Here is a 21,376-nt window from a genome sequence, read left to right as displayed (position 1 = left end):
TTCGTAGCAGTGAATGATGAGGTATAATATCGATAGCAAGTGCAGTATGGAGTACCTCAAGGTTCAGTACTAGGGCCGCTACTCTTCACACTTTATATGTTACCCTTGGGAGATATCATCAGGAAACATGGTGTTAGCTTTCACTGTTATGCTGATGATACTCAGCTCTATAATTCTTTGCGGTCTGGTGAAACACACCAATTTGAAAAACTAATGGAATGCATAGTCGATATAAAAAACTGGATGACAAGTAATTTCTTACTACTAAATTCAGAAAAAACAGAGGTGTTAAATATAGGAGCTAAAACCCTGCATGTATTAACCTTGAACACTGTCTAAGACTTGATGGCTGCTCTGTCAATTCATCGTCATCAGTTAGGAACCTAGGTGTGCTATTTGATAGCAATCTTTTCATAGAAAGCCACGTTTCTAGCATTTGTAAAACTGCATTTTTCCATCTCAAAAATATATCTAAATCACGGCCTATAATCTCAATGTCAAATGCAGAAATGTTAATCCATGCATGTATGACCTCAAGGTTAGATTATTGTAATGCTTTATTGGGTGGTTGTTCTGCACGCTTAGTAAACAAACTACTTCTAGTCCAAAATGCAGCAGCAAGAGTTCTTACTAGAACCAGGAAGTATGACCATATTAGCCCGGTCCTGTCAACACTGCACTGGCTCCCTATCAAACATCGTATAGATTTTAAAATATTGCGTATTACTTATAAAGCCCTGAATGGTTTAGCACCTCAGTATTTGAATGAGCTCCTGTTACATTATAGTCCGCTGCGTTCTCAAAACTCACTAAATTTGATAATATCTAGAATATCAAAATCAACTGCGGGCGGCAGATCCTTTTCTTATTTGGCACCTAAACTCTGGAATAACCTACCTGACATTGTATGGGAGGCAGACACACTCTTGCCATTTAAATCTAGATTAAAGACCCATCTCTTTAACCTGGCTTACACATAACATACTAATATGCTTTTAATATCCAAATCCATTAAAGGATTCTTAAACTGCATTTATTAGGTAAACCGGAACCGGGAACACTTCCCATAACACCCAATGTACTTGTTACATCATTAGAAGAATGGCATCTACGCTAATATTAGCCTGTTTCTCTCTTATTCCGAGGTCACCGCAGCCACCAGATCCAGTCTGTATCCAGATCAGAGGGTCACTGCATTCACCCGGATCTAGTACATATCCAGACCAGATGGTAGATCGGCACCTCTACAGCCCTGAAAGACAGCGGAGACCAGGACAACTAGAGCCCCAGATACAGATCCCCTGTAAAGACCTTGTCTCAGAGGACCACCAGGACAAGACCACAGGAAACAGATTATTCTTCTGCACAATCTGACTTTGCTGCAGCCTGGAATTGAACTACTGGTTTCGTCTGGTCAGAGGAGAACTGGCCCCCCCAACTGAGCCTGGTTTCTCCCAAGGTTTTTTCTCCATTCTGTCACCAATGGAGTTTTGGTTCCTTGCCGTTGTCGCCTCTGGCTTTGCTTAGTTGGGGTCACTTCATCTACAGCGATATTGTTGACTTTAAAGGGGGTGTGAAATGCTATTTCATGCATACTTAGTTTTTTACACCGTTAAAGAGTTGGATTCCCATGCTAAACATGGACAAAGTTTCAAAAATTAAGTTGTACGTTTGAAGGAGTATTTTTGTTCCAAAAAAACCTCTTCCGGTTTGTCACAAGTTTCGGAAAGTTTTTTTCGAGTATGGCTCTGTGTGACATTAGATGGAGCGGAATTTCCTTATATGGGTCCTAAGTGGGCTCTCTTCTGCCGGAAGAGCGCGCGCTCCCATATAGCAGAGCACTGAGAGGCTGAGCACAGCCTGATCAGAGCGAGAGCGTCGCGAAAAGTCACAAAAGAAGTGTGTTTTTGGTTGCCAGGGCAAGACAACCCTGCACAGATTACCAAAAGAGAAACAGCATTAAGGGACCAGTGGATGGAGTTTATTTTTACAGAGCATCAACGGAGTTGTGCAAGTGTTTTTGTTTGTTCCCTGCATTTCGGATTGCACATCGTTTATTTCTTAAGGATAATGCAGTCCCAACGGAAAAGGGTTACGATCGTGTGTTGGAACCGCATGCGGTGAGTAAAACTGCTTCAAATATCTCTGTGTTGTTAACTTAGCTATCAGCGTGTAATCACATCAAGTAAACAACATGCGATGTTGTCATCAAACTGCACTTTCCACATGTACAGCTTAAAATAAAAAATAAAAAAAAAGACGACATAAAGTGGAACTTAGTCATTTTCCAAAACCGCTAAGCAAATATATACAGTTTCAGTACATACCACATAGCATACCGCCTTTGCTGATGCTGCTCTTGTTAAATTTCAGCCTCTGGATCTGTGTCACAGCTTCCACATGCTCTCAACTCAAAAGCCTACTGGCGCTCGTGATTCTTTAGCTCCGCCCACACGTCACGCCTCTAGGCTCTCGTGTTTTTCCGGGAAAAATCGGTACAGACTATCTTTCTCTTAAAAATATAATAAAAATAAAGACTTTTTGGAGTTATGAAGGATGCAGTACTACTCTATAGGTACTCAAGATTAACAGAATATTGAGTGAAAACGAGCATTTCACCCCCCCCCTTTAATGAAAATGAATACACAGACACTATTTAAACTGAACAGAGATCACATTACTGAATTCAATGATGAACTGCCTTTAAGTGTCATTTTGCATTATTGACACACTGTTTTCCTAATGAATGTTGTTCAGTTGCTTTGACGCAATGTATTTTGCTTAAAGTGCTATATAAATAAAGGTGACTTGACTTGACTTAAAAAAAAAAGGTGTATTAATTTATACAATTAATTATAGTTATATAATTAAAATTAATTATATTTCATCAATGAAAATTAAGAGCAGCTTTCATGCATTGATTTTCAAAAACACCATATTTAAAGTAAGTTTCTTCTTATCCTTTTTACTATACGGGCCACAAGAGAAATATTAAGGTAATAATTTAAGACAGTTATATACCGTATTTGCATATGCTGAAGTAGTATAGTCTCTCATTGTCTCAGAGAATATGCGCCGTTAAAGAACACTCCACTTTTTTTGAAAATAGGCTAATCTTCCATCTTGTTTTGTCATTACTCATTATTGTGTTCATTGCATTTTGTATAGTTAAATATGTTTATTTTGATGTTATTTAGGATGGCATGTTTATGCTTGCCAATACAATGCATATTCTCTCATCTTTTACATGTGATATTATTTACAAGTTAATATATTTTTAAAAGTATAGTGAATCTATTGATTGAGTTGAGTAGTCACTATAAACAGTAGTTTGCTCATACATAATATAGAAAACTGTTAATGAATATGTAACTTATCAGTGTATGTACTTGTATTTACAGTTTCACACCATTTACGTGATAAAGCTACACTCTCAACATCACCTCGTGGTTCCGGGAGTTATTGCATGAAGGTGTTTAACTTGCTGGACAATTGAATGTGGGTTCAACGAGGCCAGTACAGTGAAAAGGGAGCTATCAGCAAGGTTTTGGATGTCTGTGCTGGATTGTGTGCAATGATGCCCAGACAAGCCAACTCTAAGTTTCCTTAGATGAGCTAGATACCTCATCCTCATCATATCTTCCGAAGATTTATCCGAAGATATCCAGTCAGCCACTGGATATGGAGAATTCAGAGCTAGAAGTGCGGTCTGTTGCCTCCTGTTGAGCTAAGACTTCTCATTCAGCAAGGTCAAAACGCTCTATTAGGTCCTCCGCGATTTCAAATGTTAGTATGGTGGCAGCTAAGGCACGTGCGGAAGCTGAGGCTGCCTTGGCTCGAGCTTCATTTTCAAATAAAGAAATAGAAATCAAAACTGAGAAGGCTCGCTTAGAAGCCACTTTAAATGCATTGGAGAGAGAGAGAGAAGCAGAAGCAGCACTAGCCAGAGCAGTTGTAATGGAAGCTGCAGCTGCACAATTAGAGTCGGGAAGTAAACACAGCCTTCAGTTCCTCCCAGAGCAGAGTACACGACAACGTACTCTTGACTATGTGAGTAAACACAGTGCTAGTAGCGGGAGCATTCATTTACACAGAGACAATCAAGCGCATAACATCAGCATGCCACAAGCAGAGCCACCTAACTTAACACCTAACTGAAGATAAGGGGTTAGAAAATAAGTTATCACCACAGATTCATCGAAAACCCACAGTTCCCACAGATAATTCACGCGCCAATCACCCTAATGCCTTCAACCACTCATCAAGTAATGCTGGCATATCCAAACAACCGAATCATTACCTAAGCCGTTTTGCTGATAACACCTCAGCAGACTTGGCAAAATATTTAGCAAGAAGTCAACTCGTGACATCAGGCTTAATAATGCATGTCACTCTTTCATGTATGCATGCATTTTTTTGGCATTAATAGCACACACTGTGTAGTTATCTTCCCAAATTCAAGTTACAATTCACTGGATCAATAACTATATTGTGTAATGGAGATTAATGAAAAAGGTAAGAGACAACAATGTTTTTGTATTTTTTTATTTTGCGGTCATCACTTGTCATCTTGGAGCTTTTGAGAGAAAAAAGTATGATGATCACTGTGCAGTCATGGTTGCAGTGTGAACTGAAATCACTTACTTCTCTCTCTAGTTTCTGGGTTTTCAAGTCCAGTTTCCATCTCAAGGTCTATGTCCTGCAGTTTTCTCTTGTTTGCTTCAATCTTGTCCTCTGCCAGCTCTATCTGTCTCTTAAGATGTACAGTTAAAAAGGATTTCTCCCGACCCCTGGCAGAGGAATGTATCAATTATCGGAGCAAGTACAAGGGAACTGGGATATCCTTTTTAACTGCCTCAAACAGCAGGACACAGTTTTGAAAGTACTCACCCAGGAACTTGCAACTACCACTTCACAGCATGATGCCAAGATTGAAACCTTGACTGCTAAGATTAAAACCAACCACCAGCAAATTCAGGCCTCAATCACTGATAAAAAACGACATGATGAAGAGGACACTGATCAGCTGACAAAAGCCATGAAGGTGATGGTGACAGGAGAACTGCAGAAAAGTGAGCACACCATTATCTCTGAAGTCCGGTTTATGGTGGAACAATTGCAACTAGAGGTGCAGAAAGACATCCAGGAAATGCAGCACAGTACTCAAAAGGATCGTGGCCAACTCTTCCAGGAAATCAGTCAATGTAGCTTCCAATTGAATACCTTAAGCGACTCCTTGAAAGAGCTGAAATCAGAAATAAGCAGTTACTTCAAATTTCCTGGGAAAACAGTGACTGACTTTCCCTCAATGACACGAAAATCACCTCATCATTCCACTGCTGCAGAAGTTGAAACGTCAACACCCCACACATTCGTGTCCGCACATCCACCTCCTTTGCACCCAATAACTGTGGTCAAGAGTGATCATTTGAAACTAACCTTCCCCACCTTTGGCAGATCTTCAGATGATAGTGACCCTCTGTTATATTTAACTAGATGTCATGACTTTCTGGCATTACACCCCTTAGAGGATACAGACATCCTGGCAACTTTTCGCACTGTCCTTTATGGAACAGCACGGGACTGGTGGGAGGTGGCCAGATCCTCTGTTCGGACCTGGAATGAGTTTGAATCCGCATTTCTTGCAGCGTTTCTTTCAGAGGATTATGAAGACGAGCTAGCTGAGCGTGTCCGCACCCGAATTCAAGGGGAAAAGGAGTCCATTAGAGATTTCGCTTTCACTTACAGAGCTCTATGCAAGCGCTGGAAACCTTCCCTGACAGAGTATGAGTTAGTCAAATTGATAATAAAAAACATCAAACCATACCTTGCCAGTCAACTTCGCAGCAGAGTAAGTACAGTGGATGAACTGGTAAAACTTGGGAATCAATTAGAAAAAGACTATGTTCATCAGCTACATTATGAAGGGCGGACAATGACTTCACTTATACCACAAAAACCTACCTCTAACCGCCAAGGTGAAAGACCCACTGTCCAATGCTGGAGATGTAAAGGTCAGCATCCGCCTGGAAACTGTCCACAATACTCCACTTTACCTCACACATCGCCTCAAAGTCCTTTTCAACCTGCAGGAAACAAGCGAAATTTCCTAGCACAAAAAACAGGAGGCGCACCATCAAATAACGCCCTGTCTGTTACACCTCCATCCCAACCATCTGTTGTAACTGCATCTTTTACTTCTAAACATGAGTCTATACCTCAACAGTTGGTCGTCCCGATTGCCATTGGCAGATGGACAGGAAAGGCTATAGTTGACACCGGGGCAAGCTATACTCTTTTACACGAAAGTTTATGGACGGAGCTTGGGTTCTCTGATTCTCTCCGGACTTGGGCTCTTGGTCCACTCTACTTGGCAAATGGTGAGACCGCTATACCGGTAGGATGGACAAACATCGAAATAACTCTCCATAACCAAGTTTTTTTTTTACCGGTAGCCATCCTGTCTACCAAAGCTCTAGCATACTCTGTGGTTTTAGGATTGGATTTTATATTTACCAGTGGTCTCCAGATTAATGTTGCTGATGGGAACTATTCTTTCAAGTCACTTCCTAACCAGAATTATCCTTTTCAGCCTGGACAAGCTAGTACTCCCATTAGATGTATCCAGCATCTGAAAAAGAAAGCACAACATATAAATTCAGAGCAAACTCTCACATTGTTCAGTTCTGTTCCTCCACAGCAAATGTCACAGGTGGTGTTTCAATCCCCAGATAATCTGGATGAGAAAACTTTATTGAAAACCCTGGTAGACTCTGCACACTTACCACCCGAGGAAAAGAGCCACCTGCTCCACCTCTTGGAGAACAATCCACAAGTTTGTACCCTCCAGCTCGGAAGAACAACAGTCCTCCAACATTGTCTTTATACTGTCCATCCTGTACCCATCAAACAGCGTCCATACAGATTAACACCAGAGAAACAAGATATGGTAAAAGAACAAGTTAAAGACATGTTGAAGAATGGTATCATCGAACCATCACACTCTGCTTGGGCCTCCCCTATTGTCCTGGTCCCAAAGAAGGATGGTAGCCAGAGATTCTGTGTGGACTATAGGAGGGTCAATGCTATCACTGAGCGAGATGCCTATCCTCTGCCTAATATCACAGAGATCTTGGAATCCCTCTCCGGTGCAGGTATTTTCTCCAGCATTGATCTCAACAGTGGGTACTGGCAGGTGACCATGGAACCTGAGAGCAAGTCCAAGACTGCATTCATCGCCCCATCTGGTTTATATCAATTTAATGTCATGCCGTTTGGGCTGAAAAATGCTCCAGCGACATTTCAGCGGTTAATGGAGACTGTCCTAGGTGAGCTGCGAGGAAGAATTTGTTTTGTGTATATCGACGATATAATAATTTATTCACCCTCTGTCACCCAACACTTCAAGGATCTTCAGACGGTCTTCGACCGACTGCACACAGCTGGTTTAACCATAAACCTAAAAAAGAGTAAATTCTGCCTTCATGAGTTAACCTTTCTGGGACATGTGGTAAACACAAAAGGCATCTCGGCTGACCCCAGCAAAATAGAGGCTATTCGCTCCTACCCTGTTCCCAAGAACGTTAAAGAAGTTCAACGATTTCTCGGCTTGGCAGGGTGGTACCATCGGTTTGTGCCAAATTTCTCTCTGATCGCTGAACCTATAAATGCTTTGAAGAAAAAGGGACGCCAGTTCCAGTGGTCACCCCAGTGTCAACAATCATTTGAGAAATTGAAGACCTGTCTTACCACACCCCCCATCCTGGGTCATCCAGACCTACAACTTCCTTTTGTTGTCTACACTGATGCCAGTGACTCAGGACTTGGTGCTGTGTTGACACAAAGAAAAATGCATGATTTGGAAGAAGTCATAGCCTATGGGAGCCGAACGCTAACCAAAGCAGAGATTAATTATTCAGCTACAGAGAAAGAGTGTCTGGCAATAGTATGGGCGCTAGAAAAATGGCAATATTACCTTGAACCAAAACTCTTCACAGTAGTCACAGATCATTCAGCTCTACAGTGGGTCATGAATTCCACAAAAACCACGGGACGTCTAATCCGTTGGGCACTCCGACTGCAAAAATTCAACTTTGTGGTGGAGTATCGGAAGGGAAAACTCAATGAAGCACCAGATGCGTTATCCCGAATGTATTCTGTACCTGGATGCCATTTATACTCCAATCAGAAGGAAGACTTTGCATTTCCAATTTCAGCAGTAGACATCTGGGAAGAGCAGCACAAAGACCCAGTAATTACCAAATTATTTCAGTCACTAGCAGACAATGATTCCTCTATCCAAGACCAATATGAAGTAGTTGAAGACAAGCTGTACCATCGAACTCATCTGACTGATGAGCAAACGTATTACAGAATCTATGTCCCAGCCACCCTTGTCCAAAATCTACTACATCATTACCATGCACATCCCTTAAGTGGTCATCTAGGAATTTACAAAACTTACCAGAGAGTGCGTCAGGTCGCTTTCTGGCCCTCCATGTGGACATCTGTAAAACAGTATGTAAAAAGATGCATGAAATGCCAGACCTTGAAAAATGAGAACCGCAAACCTGCTGGGAAAATTCAACAGACCACCACCAGTCATCCAAACGAGATGTTGGGAGTAGATATCATGGGTCCACTGCCTCGCAGCTCCCACCAACACGAATATCTACTAGTGTTCGTGGATTATTATTCCCGATGGGTAGAACTGTTCCCTTTGCGAAAGGCAAATTCTCAAACTGTTGCTTCACACCTCAGAGAAGAAATATTCACTCGATGGGGGGTACCTGATTTCATCCTGTCTGATCGAGGCACACAGTTCACATCAGCTGTCTTTCAGGACATCTGTGCCAAATGGAAAGTCACCCAGAAGATGACTACAGCATACCACCCTCAGACAAACCTAACTGAACGAGTGAATAGAACATTAAAACAGATGATTTCAGCATATGTGGATGACAATCATAAAAAATGGGACCAACACCTACCTGAACTACGGTTCGCCATTAATTCAGCGGTACAGGAAACCATCGGTATGTCTCCAGCAGAGCTTCACCTAGGGAGAAAATTACAGGGGCCAATGGACAAGCTGCTACATGGGCAAAATCTTGCTCCAACTGCTCCATCTTACAATGTCACAGAACATCTGTCCCAGTTGCAAGCTAGAGCCAAAGAATGCACCAAGAAAGCCTCAGTAAGACAGCTCCGAAGCTACAACAAGAACCGAAGAGATGTCCTCTACAAAGAAAAAGATCGTGTCTGGGTGAGAAACTTCCCTCAATCAAGTGCCCTTCACCATTTTTGTGCTAAACTCGCCCACAAATGGAAAGGTCCCTACAGAGTAATAAAACAGCTGGGACCACTGAATTATCGTGTGGCATTGGAAGACACTGGTGAGGATGTGCGTACCGTTCATGTATGTAACTTGAAGCCATGTTTTCCTACCGCTGATGAGTTAAACCATCTGGAAAAAGTGAATCTCTTGGAAATATTCCACGAATCCCCGGACGAAGATGAAGAGTTCTTTGGGTTCTGAAAATGCTATTTTTTTTTTTTTACAACCTGGGGTTGTTTATTTCCAGGGGGGAGGAGTGTGGCGGAGCTGAAAACTCCAATATCAAAAATTGTAATTATTAATATTGTCTCCGCCCATTTTCGTTTACCAAATGAGGAAAAAGGAAATGAGGTAATCTAATAAAAGGAGGAATTAAACTGAAGGAGGAGAGGAGTAGGTGTCGGAAGAAACGTGGAGTGTTGTTGTTAGTGCGCTGTGGAGATGAGAACCGGAAAGCCTCAACGGAAGCCGAACGCCATCTAAAAATATACCCAACAAACGAATTTGTGGTAATATAGTTAAACGCTATTAGGAAGTACCCACTAAATGAACTGCTGGCTGGTAGTTGGACGGAAAAAATTAAGGGAGAAGGAAGGTGTCTACACTTACCTGTGTGGCGGTGACGTAATCCTCGGAGGGAGAGCGCTGTGCCTTTGCTGGAGTGGATGCTAGAGAGTGGACCGCTCTCCATGACGATGTCTTCAGCGCAGAGCGTTTAAAAAGTCCCGATCGAGCTGTTAACGACCGTCTGGATCCTGGCTGTTTTCGTTTACCACCAACACAAGTTCACCAATTACTGAAGGCGGCTTGTTGGATACGTGGCTGGTCTTATCCCAAAACACTCACACCATTCATCTCTGCACTTTCCACACCCACATTTAACCCGGTTCCTCTCAAACTGCAGTGAGTAAAATATATATATATATATAATGTTATCTTTATTTTATTTGTATTTTCTTTACTGAACCTCGACTCATAATTTAAAGGTTTATTTTATTTTTCTGTTCTTGTCACTGATAATTGAAAGTGGTGTTTTTCTGTTCTTGTGAGAAATACAGTTGTCTAAATGGAATCCTATGACGTTTGTGCTTTATTTCTTGGAATGTGAGTTTATATATGTAACTGGTGGTATTTATGCTATCTGGGATATTTGTTTTCTTAAACATTTGACAGGGTTACTCCTGTCTGGCGCCCGAATTTAAGTTTAACCTAAAGAGAAAATCATTGGTTTGAGTTTCTTAAATTATTATCGGGTCACCACCGTTACAGTGTAGAGATGTCTGACAGTTTGTTAACTCTGTAAATTCTGTTTTAACAAGATTTGATGATAGACCAGAAAATTATCTAGCATGGAAATCATCATTCCTTAGTACCGTTGAAGCATTGGATTTTAGGGCAGGAGAGGAGATGGATCTCCTAATTAAATGGCTAGGTCCAGATTCAGCACAGCATGCTCGCCGTATTAAATCACTAAACATGAGGAACCCCACTTATGGGTTAGATTTAATATGGCAGAGGTTAGAAGAAATGTATGGGTCACCAGAAGCTATGCTCTGTTTGCAAAAGAACACCTAAGGCTTATGGAATTAAGTGATTTGCTCTCTGAAATAGAATTTGCAAAGCAAGAAGGATACCTGCCGGGGCTGTCATATCTTGATACGGCTAGGGGAGTGAACACCATAGTAGAGAAGCTTCCATATGGACTCCAAAAGAAGTGGATGATGGAAGGCTCTCACTACAAGCAGGAACACAGAGTTGCCTTTCCACCCTTTTCTTTCTTTGCTAATTTTCTGCGGAGACAAGCCAAATCTCGTAATGACCCCAGTTTTCATGTCACATCATTCTCTCTACCAGTATATAAAAGGGACAAGTTTAGTGAGAGTCAAACCCATTGTCGTAAAGTAATCTCAGTCCAAAAAACAGATGTCATACTTACTCCCAAATCTACACCCACTGTTGAAGACCCAGATAATCAATGCCCTGTACACCGCAAACCCCACCCTCTACAAAGCTGCAGAGGTTTTAGAGAAATGACGATTGATGAGCGTAAAAGAATACTGAGAGCACACAATATCTGTTTCAAATGATGTGCATTTAACTCACATGTGGCTCGACACTGTAAGGCAGTTGTACAGTGTTCTGAATGCCAAAGTGACAAACACCTATCAGCCCTTCATCTAGGTCAAGCACCGTGGCAATCCAAACCCTCTCTTTCCCTTGAACAGCATGGCGGGGAGAAGGAAGAGATACCTTACACTGAGGTTTCACCCAAGTGCACAGAGGTATGTCGTGGGGGTTTAAAAGGGAAATCTTGCTCAAAAATATGTTTAGTTAATGTGTACCCAGATGGTAATCCCAGTAAATACAAAAGAATGTACGCCATGCTAGATGACCAAAGTAACAGTTCACTTGCACGATCAGAGTTCTTTGATATGTTTAACATACAAGGACCTAAATTTCCCTTCACACTCAAGACTTGTTCTGGAGTAACTGAAACTTGAGAGACTTGTTAAGAGTTCACAAGGTCCGCAGACAGATCAGGCCAAATGAAGCCGCATTTGCACAAAAGCTAGATCTGGGCTGGGTGATTATCGGTGATGTGTGTCTAGGGAAAGCTCATCAGCCCTCACAGGTCACTGGTATGAAAACGTACATTCTTGAAAGTGGCAGACCAAGTAACTTTCCCCCATGTGAAAGCTATGTGTGAGTCAAGTAAATTTATCCTTTGCAACACTTTTCTCTTTTAAATAGTCAATATAATCTGAGAGAAGCCAACAAAGAAGACATAGGCCAATCAGTGTTTTGCCAGTCTGTGAATGACAAAAAACTTGCACCTTCTGTAGAAGATATCAAGTTTCTCAGGACCATGGAGAATGACTTCTTCCAAGATTCTACAAACAGCTGGGTAGCCCCATTACCCTTTTGAAAACCACGGCAGTGTTTGCCAAATAACAGGTCCTATGCCATGAGTAGATTCAAGGCTCTGAGCCGCACACTTGAGAAACGTCCAGAAATGAAAGCTCACTTCAAGGAATTTATGCAGAAAATACTAGACAGCCACCATCCAGAGCTTGCTCTCCCAGTGCAAGAAGGCAAAGAGTACTGGTACCTGCCCTTTTTTGGAGTGTAGCACCCCCAGAAACCTAATCAGATATGTGTGGTTTTCGACTCTAGTGCCAAGTTTAATGGGGTTTCACTTAACGACGTGCTACTTACTGGGCCACACATGAACAACAGTCTGCTAGGTGTTCTTTTGAGGTTTAGAAAGGAGCCAGTAGCAATTACTGCAGATATCCAGCAGATGTTCCACTGCTTCCTTGTGCGTGAGGACAATGTTCTTCGTTTCATCTGGTATAAAGACAATGATCCAGCAAAATAGGTTGTTGATTACCGGATGAGAGTTCACGTGTTCGGAAACAGCCCCTCACCTGCAGTGGGCATTTATGGGCTACGTAAAGTAGCACATGAGGGAAAAGATGAATTTGGCACAGATGTGCACCACTTTATGTGGACGATGCACTGAAGTCATTCCCAACTGTTGAGGAAGCCATTGACCTCCTCACTAGAACACAGAGAATGTTAGCTGCTTCAAAACTCAAGCTCCACAAAGTGGCCTCAAATAAAGCTGAGGTGTTGGATGCATTTCTAATGGAAGATACAGCCAAAGACCTTCAGAATCTTTGGGCCCTATTTTAACGATCTGAAACGCAAGTGTCAAAGCGCGAAGCGCAGGTAACTTTGTGGGCGGGTCTCGGCGCTGTTGCTATTTTCCCGGCGGGATGAATGGCTCTTGCGCCCGGCGCAAATCTAAAATGGGTTGGTCTGAAGTATCTTCATTATTCATAGGTGTGGTTTGGGCGTAACGTGAAATAAACCAATCGGTGCGTCATCCAACATTCCCTTTAAAAGCAGGTGCGCAAGTTCCATTATGGATTGCTATTATTATGGCGTATTTACCAGGCGCACGCCAGGAGCGGTTCACAGCCGAGGAGACTGATGTTCTTGTAAGAGCAGTGAAAGACAGAGAAGTTGTGTTGTATGGGGATGGGAGAAACCCACCCAAAATAGCGTCGGTTAAACAGGCGTGGGAGGAAATAGCCACAATTGCTTCATCGATTTTTTTTTTCCTGGTTCTTGACGGACAAACAAATTTGTCAGATGTCCTTATATACATATATGTCTTGCCACTATCGGGCAAACAGGTCTGATCCTTAATTACTACAATTAGCCTGAATAATTTGTAAGCAAGATTTCACAATGATTTCCGTCATCTCATGTGTTAATATTTTTTTAGTGTAACAATTTATGATTTGCAAAAATAACTGTTGCATCTGTGTAGATAACATGAGCAAAGTGTATGCGCGTTGTGCACGCTATATATTATGGTCAAGCTTGCGCCCTTAAAATAGCATAATGAACAACGCGCAACGCACCACTGACCTTAGACTAGGTTTTTTCTGGTCAGTGGCGCAACTGTTTAATGGAACAGCAAAATAGCACCAGGGATTGTTTGCGCCGGAACACGCCTCCTTTTTTGCGCTGAACCGCCCAGGGAGCGCAAGTTCATTCACTAGTTTAGCGACGTGCTTCTGTGGAGGGAAAAGCGCGCTTTGCGCGGGTGCAAAATAGGAATGACACATGCGTCGGTGTACAAAGTCAATTGCGCTGGGTGCAAGATAGGGCCCTTAATCTATTTGTAGACGACCTACCCGATCAACGAAGTCTCGGAGTTAAATGGAGTATTATGACAGACGTCTTGACATTTCACATTCCAAAAACAGAAAGAACATATACGCAAAGAGGGGTGCTGTCCGTGGTCAACAGTCTGTTCAACCCTCTGGGTTTCCGGGCACCGATAACTATACAAGGTCGGCTACTGCTTAGGGATATGATGGTGCAAGGCGGTGATTGGGATTCAAGCCTCCCTGAGAGTTTCAAAAGAAGATGGATGTATTGGCAAAATTCTCTGCACGATCTCAGTGAAATTCATGTGCCCCGCACATACTCATCAATGTCTCTCTCTGAAGCTCAGATTGTGGACCTATGTGTTTTTTCAGATGATTCATTGAAAGACTATCTTGCAGTCGCATATCTCAGAGTCAAAGCCAAAGACGGGCTTAGAGAAGTGGGCTTTGTGCTAAGGAAGTCAAGACTTGCCCCACGGCCTGATCTTACTGTTCCGAGACTGGAGCTGTGTGCAGCAGTAATGGCCGTAGAGATTGCAGAAGTCATAATTGAAGAAATAAAAGTGGAATTCAATTCAATTAGCTTCTATACTGACAGCAAAGTAGTCTTGGGTTATATTCACAACCAGTCACAACGCTTCTACATCTATGTAAATAACAGAGTGCAAAGAATTAAGCAGTCCACATAACCTGAGCAGTGGCATTATGTGCCATCAGACGAAAACCCAGCTGATCATGGTTCACGCTCCGTTCCAGCTTCCAAGCTCCTGACAGGACCTCCTTTCCTTCATGCTGAACTGGTTTGGGCTCAAGAGGAGAAAATCAGTTTTGAGTTAATTCATGCAGATGATGACAAAGAACTTCGACCAGAGGTGAATACTTTGTCCACAAGTGTTGCTGAAAATAACCTGAGCTCAAAGCGATGGGAACGTTTTTCCAGATGGAAGTCTGCTGTCAAAGCTGTAGCTCGTCTCAGTCACATTGCTTACTGTTTCACCCACCCAACAAAGGTTGGAGAATGTGCTGGTTGGCATGTCTGCAAAAATTGTATTTCTGTGGATTCTCTGGAAAGAGCAGAAAGAGAAATTATTAGAAGTGTGCAGCAGGAAGTATATTCTGAGGAATTTAAGCACATCCAAGCAAACATTTCTAAACAAAGTTTTTGAGAAGGACCTGTAATTAATGCGCGTCCTTTGATACCTGTCTCCTCTGACCCTGAGAACCCTTACATTCTAACGCCGTCTATTCTGTTAAACAAGCGCACATTCCTTTCCTCTCTGTGACATCAACACAGGAGATATGTTGAAATGCCAGTGGAAACATGTTCATGTGCTGGCTGATGAGTTCTGGTATAGATGGCGCAGAAAGTATCTGAGCACGCTGCACTGTCGTAAAAAATGACCACAAAAAGAGCTTGACATCAAGGAGGGAGATGTTGTCCTTCTTAAAGAGCAACAAGCCAAATGAAATGAATGGCCTATGGGCATCATAGTGAAAGCTGTTCCCAGCGAAGATGGAATGATAAGGAAAGCTGAAGTGAAGTTGTTAAACAAGGCATGACAAAGGTCTACTACAGGCCTATCTCAGAACTCGTCTTTCTAATGTCCCAATCTGAAGGTTCATCATAGAGTGTGGTATCTCAAAGATCCCAGACGGGGAGTGTCCTGACATTGTCAGGTGAGATATCATGTAGCCAAGCGACCTCTTGTGGTCATATGAGGTTTAGCAAGAAATTAGAAAGTGACCTCATCAGTATTAGCCTATACAATTAGTGATGTCATCAAAAAGAGACTGAATCAGAGGCAGAGATCTTTCATGTTATGGGCTTTCATTAATCCAAAGGACATCCTCCGTTCAAAGTTATTAATAAGGCATTCCCTGTAAGCCATCTTGTTTTGTCATTACTCATTATTGTGTTCATTGCATTTTGTATAGTTAAAGATGTTTATTTAAAGATGTTTAAAGATTGTTTTGATGTTATTTAGGATGGCATGTTTATGCTTGCCAATACAATGCATATTCTCTCATCTTTCACATGTGATATTATTTACAAGTTAAATAATTGGTCTGTGCCAAGGCTAAGCAAGAACAAGCTATAGCCCCATCAAGCCCCGTCGTAAATGTCAAAAGTTTATTGGCAGCTGCTACTAGTTGTTAATGTCTACAGTAGCACAAAATTCCAAATCACATTTATCTAAATTTTAACCATCATCACCTGTCTGGGTTATGTGACAAGGCATTTCATTCTTTTGGGACACTTGACTGATTTCTTAATTTTTTTTCAGCAGTGTAATCTGTTACCGTACACAAACCAAAGATAGAGGGCAATCTCTGTCTGCAAAAATGTGCTCCATGTACACAAACATAGAGTGAGTGAGATTTAGAGAATTAGACAAATATCGATTTTTAGGGGGCATTCGAGTACATTTTCATACAAATTAAACATGTATGTTAGTTAAAACTCTCTCTATATCTCTTTAAAATACTCTCTCTAAATCTCTGTAAATTTTTAATAAACAGTATTTGAGCAGGAATAACTGCAGAGGTACTATAAACGTTATATATATAACAATTTTTATATATATATATATATATACACATACGTGTGTGTGTGTTTGTGACCCTGGACCACAAAACCAGTCTTAAGTGTAAATGTTTCAAAATTGAGAATTATAAATTATAAAGAAAAAATAAGCTTTCCACTGATGCATGGTTTATTAGGATCAGACAATATAAGGTCAATATACATCTATTTGAAAATCTGGAATCTGATGGTGCAAAAAAATCTAAATACTCTAAAAATCACCTTTAAAGTTGTACATGAATTTTGGAAAATGCATAGTGATGATCGAAAATTAAGTTTTGATATATTTACAGTAGGAAATTTACAAAATAACAAAATGCTGACCCATACAATTTTCTGGCTATTGCTAAAAATATACTCCAGCGACTTAAGACTGGTTTTGTGGTCCAGGGTCACATATTATCACAATTTTATATATATATATATATATATATATAAATTAGATCTTCATCATCTCTCAGTAGTACCATGCTTTCAGCATATATCAATACAGTAAAAAAAAGGAAAAAGACCCAAAACAATAGGATAAGATATAATGTTGGTGTTGCAGCATTTGTTAATTTATGCTGTTATTGTATGAATAACATTCCTAGAACTGAGTACAAATATACCAGTTATTGCAGAAATACAGGAAAGCTTTAACAATCGCTGTTAACACATTTCATAAACGCAAATTCATAAACGAAACCAAAAAGATAAAGCAATACACAGCGAGTAAGCAAACTAAAAGTATGTGCTGAACTGATACATCAGCTCATGGCACACAGGCGGTAAGCATGTTGGCAACTAAATGACATTCTTACAGAAACTTCGGTAAGATCACTGGAAACAAATGAAGGAAGTGCCATCTTAAATCATTATTTTCCAAATAATAAATACTTATTCCCATCCTATTTTCAAATCCATCACAGTGCAAGATCCGTTGAGAGTGGGGTACCGTTTAGTTGAGATAATAAATAAAACATCATTTTAAAACTTGTGATTGGCTTTGTGAAGTCAATCAAGAGGTCTGTTCTGATGCACTGTTGCTTTACTGTCCAAAATCTGCAAAGAGAAAGATCTTCAGCTGCTGGTCCCCCCAAAAATATATGAAAGACAAAATAAGCAACTGTCTACTTCCAAAGAAAAACAAAGCAGCAAAAAATAAAAAATAAAAAAATACAATACTAAAAGTAACCTGGCATAACACTGTCTTATTATCAGTGTTACAACTATTTTATCAAATAAAAATAAATATTCTTCGTTTTGCTCAGAAATATTCAGGTATTCATAGAAACCCCAGGTTTACTTTTAAAGTACCTTTAAATTGTTTTATCAAGAACTCTTCTTTTTCCACAGATGTCAAAATGAGTAAAAGAAAGACAAAAATTAGAAACAAGGATCTAGGATTGGCTATGTCTCCCACTTTGCATTTCAGCTGAGCTGACGGCAGGGCTCAAAAGTCCATTTAGTGGCTCCACCGAACACATCGATAATACTTTCAGACCATGATAAGACATTGCCAGCTTGTGCTCGAGTGTTGCAGGTTGACAGGTTGTAGATTTCTCCAGCTGTTAATTTTCTATCCCATATATTGAAATTTGCCAGTTCACCAACAAAGGCTTGGGTTGCATCAAAACCTCCACCAAGTGTATCCTGGAAGAACAAAAAACAAAAAAGAATAATAATAATAATTTAAAAATCCCATTGGAAAATATCAGGTTATTAAACAGCAAGCAAACCAGTTAAGTCTAATTAACCATGACCAATACATTTACTTTTGCCTGTGACTTACGTTAATAACTGATATGTTTACATAAAGCTAATAGCATACTTCTGAGTCTTACCTGCTCCTGACCTAAAACTAGTACACCGTTGGGTTTTATTGGATGGTAGGGTGCCAGATTCTCTCCAGTTCCACGCAAAACACCATCCTGAAATGCCTCCCATACTCCATCCCGAGTCGTCCATGTGATGCAGATGTGATGCCATTTACCATCATTGATGACGAAAGGTAATTTTGCAACCTATAAAGTTACACTGTGGATTATTTTTATTGCTTTCCTGCTTACAAGTGCAAAAATATTTTTTTTTTTTTTAAATGAACAGACCTCTGCATTTACTAAGTCAGCTCAAAATTACACACTGAGATGCATCTATGGGCCCTACTGCTGCCACTTACAATCATGTTATACATTGAATAATTGCATTATTATTTTCCAAACTTAACCTTGTCATTTATGAGGATCTCCATTGGATTGTTCCCCCATTCTATGAGAACAAGCTCATTAGCTTGTCCAGGAACAGCATAGGAGAAGGGTGTTCCCACCCCGGGTGATGCATTGGACTTTATCCATAAGCAGAAAGAGAAGGCATACATTTCTGGTAGACTTTTCTTCACTTTGGCATACATGTAATTTGTTCTTAAGGGGAATGTTATCTGATACTTGTCCAGTGGCCTGGTGCTTTTTGAACCTGCAGAATAAAAAGTATTTACTGTTAGAGTTATAACGCCCTCTCTCCCTCTAAATGAAATATCTCTCTACATCTATTCAACAAAGACTTAATAAATCTACTTCTCTGATAATTAAGGGACTGTAATTATTATTCTTGGAGTATTTTATTCAGGGGTCACATCGACAACTTAAAAAGTTAACCCAGCCAAACACATTTTAATATGCAGTGCAGGTAGAAATGTGCCATTCTTTTGTGTTCTTTTTTTTTTAAATGCCATTTTTAAACTTATTTAGTATGGGCATATATGCATAGAACATTATTTGTATTTATTGCAATTTGTGAAATTGGTTTAAGCAGGCTGCGCTTTGAGCAGCAAAATTACGCAGCTATGCAGACAAGACCTAAGCTACTTGCTTTGAAAATGACATGAGCTCTGATTTTCCTATCATTATTAGGCTACATCACATTTGTGGTTTATGGGATCAATATGTGAAGTAGCCTAATGCAGTTCCCCCTCCCACACCATTCTTTGTGCCATTACACAGTCTAAACATTGGTGTTTTACTGGAACTTACAGTCATGCTTCTCAAACACATAATTACTGTTGCTAGTAGTTCATATTTGTTATTTATATTACATACAAGTCAAATTTATCATGTAATTAGATTTCTGACCTTTCTCCAGGTCGTTAATTCTCTGATGTAAGGAGGTGAGGGTTGACTCCACTCGATTGCGCTGATTTGTGTCATTCTTCTGCCCAGGTTTGCTTTCCTCCAAAGTATTGACCCGGGACAGCACCTGCTTTTCCATATCATCGATCTTATTTTGAAGCAGATCTTTAAGGCTGTTCGCCTGGACAGATCCGTTGTTCCTGCTGTACTGCTACGGGAAAACAGGACAGGGGTATTCAAATGAATACTTTAAAACGCTCGCATGGAGAACTTCTAAGAGACTATAAGCCAATTTCAGGATTAGCACATCCTTTTGTGAACGTGTGACACATTGACTAAATCTGTCAAAGACCTCCTCACAAGTCGTTCGACCCCGTTAAGATTACTCACAATATTATATAATATATATATATTATTTAAAATGGTCATTTTAAGTAATTCTGTCACGCATTGCGTGAATATGCATCTATGACTCTAGCATATGAACTATAGTAATAGACTAGATGTAGTCACGTTTTAAGATGAAAAAAAAAAATCAAAATCTTTAGGTCATAAATACCTCCAGGTTTTCCAATCTCTGTTTAAGCGTGGCTAAAGTCTGCCCAAGCTGGGCTAGCGTATCTGTTGAAGTGCGGGATACGTCTCCCATTGTGTTTTTGCCCGGTTCTTTCCTCCGACCTCCGGTCACGGGCTCCAGAACAGCCTGACTTTCACAGCGGCTCAACTTCGAAGATAGTTCCCTGATCGTCTCCTTCTGGTTAATGATAGTTTCCTTCTGCTGTAGGACTGTCTCCCTTAACTGCATTACTGTGGTCTTCAGATCATCCGCTGGTCCGCTGTTCTGCATAGTGGCTGCGCACAGGTCGATATCCTTGGGCACGGACGTGCATATGAACTGGGTCTGCCCGAAATCTTGCGAAGATCCCTCTAGATATGTGAGAGAAAGCAGAAAAAGTGTCCATGAGATCCTCTCCATTGTGGGTTGCCTTTGTCAATGTTTGCCGTGTAAGTAACGTGCTGCTTAACCACCACGGAGCTGTTCGCGGACTCTTTGCAGAGCGTATGGGGTTTATATAGGGCAGCAGAGGCACAGAGCAGATCCGCTGCCTGCAGCTCGCTCGTGTTCTCTTGTCATGTCAAGTGTATTTTTTAAGGTGGAACGAGGAGATAGTAATTCAGACCTATACTATAGTCTCTACAATGGTAAAGTACAATGTGAACCACATCAAACTAATCCGAGTTTAGGTTTAGGAGATAGGTTTAGTTTTAGTTGAGTGAAGGAGTTTTTTTTTTAGAGAGATCTGACACTATTATGTCACCGTTAATTGTATTTTATTTTAGCAATATCATAAAAAAAAAAAATTATAACATTAATGACGGTTCTTACCGTCTCGGGTTAAAAAGCGCAGTGACTAATTAATTTATTATTCATCCATGCCGCGCCATAGGCTAGAGCAGTGCTTCTTAAACCTGTCCTGGATGACCCCCTGCCCTGCACAATTTTTATGTCTCCCTTATCTAACACACCTGATTCCACTCATCAGCTCCTTAGTAGAGACTGCAATAACTAAATTTGCAATGTCTGATTAGGGAGACATACAAAATGTACAGAGCAGGGGTCCTCCAGCACAGGTTTGGTATACGCAAATATTGTAACAATACA

At 40.8% G+C, this 21,376-nt stretch overlaps 1 protein-coding gene across 1 annotated transcript; it reads right to left on the bottom strand.

The window, feature by feature from the left end:
• Window positions 1–17,122: 17,122 nt before the first annotated feature.
• Window positions 17,123–20,824, bottom strand: LOC113071789 (neuronal pentraxin-1-like). The gene is made up of 5 exons (XM_026245101.1): window positions 20,273–20,824; window positions 19,717–19,924; window positions 18,816–19,060; window positions 18,433–18,612; window positions 17,123–18,241 (listed from the first exon to the last, which is right to left on the bottom strand). The coding sequence occupies exons 1-5, from the start codon at window positions 20,687–20,689 to the stop codon at window positions 18,020–18,022; spliced, it is 1,272 nt and encodes a 423-aa protein (XP_026100886.1). The 5' UTR covers window positions 20,690–20,824; the 3' UTR covers window positions 17,123–18,019.
• Window positions 20,825–21,376: the final 552 nt, after the last annotated feature.

The sequence above is a fragment of the Carassius auratus genome, unplaced genomic scaffold (genome assembly GCF_003368295.1).
Source record: "Carassius auratus strain Wakin unplaced genomic scaffold, ASM336829v1 scaf_tig00008137, whole genome shotgun sequence".
Lineage (NCBI taxonomy): Eukaryota > Metazoa > Chordata > Actinopteri > Cypriniformes > Cyprinidae > Carassius > Carassius auratus.
This window is presented reverse-complemented; position numbering and strand designations above follow the sequence as displayed.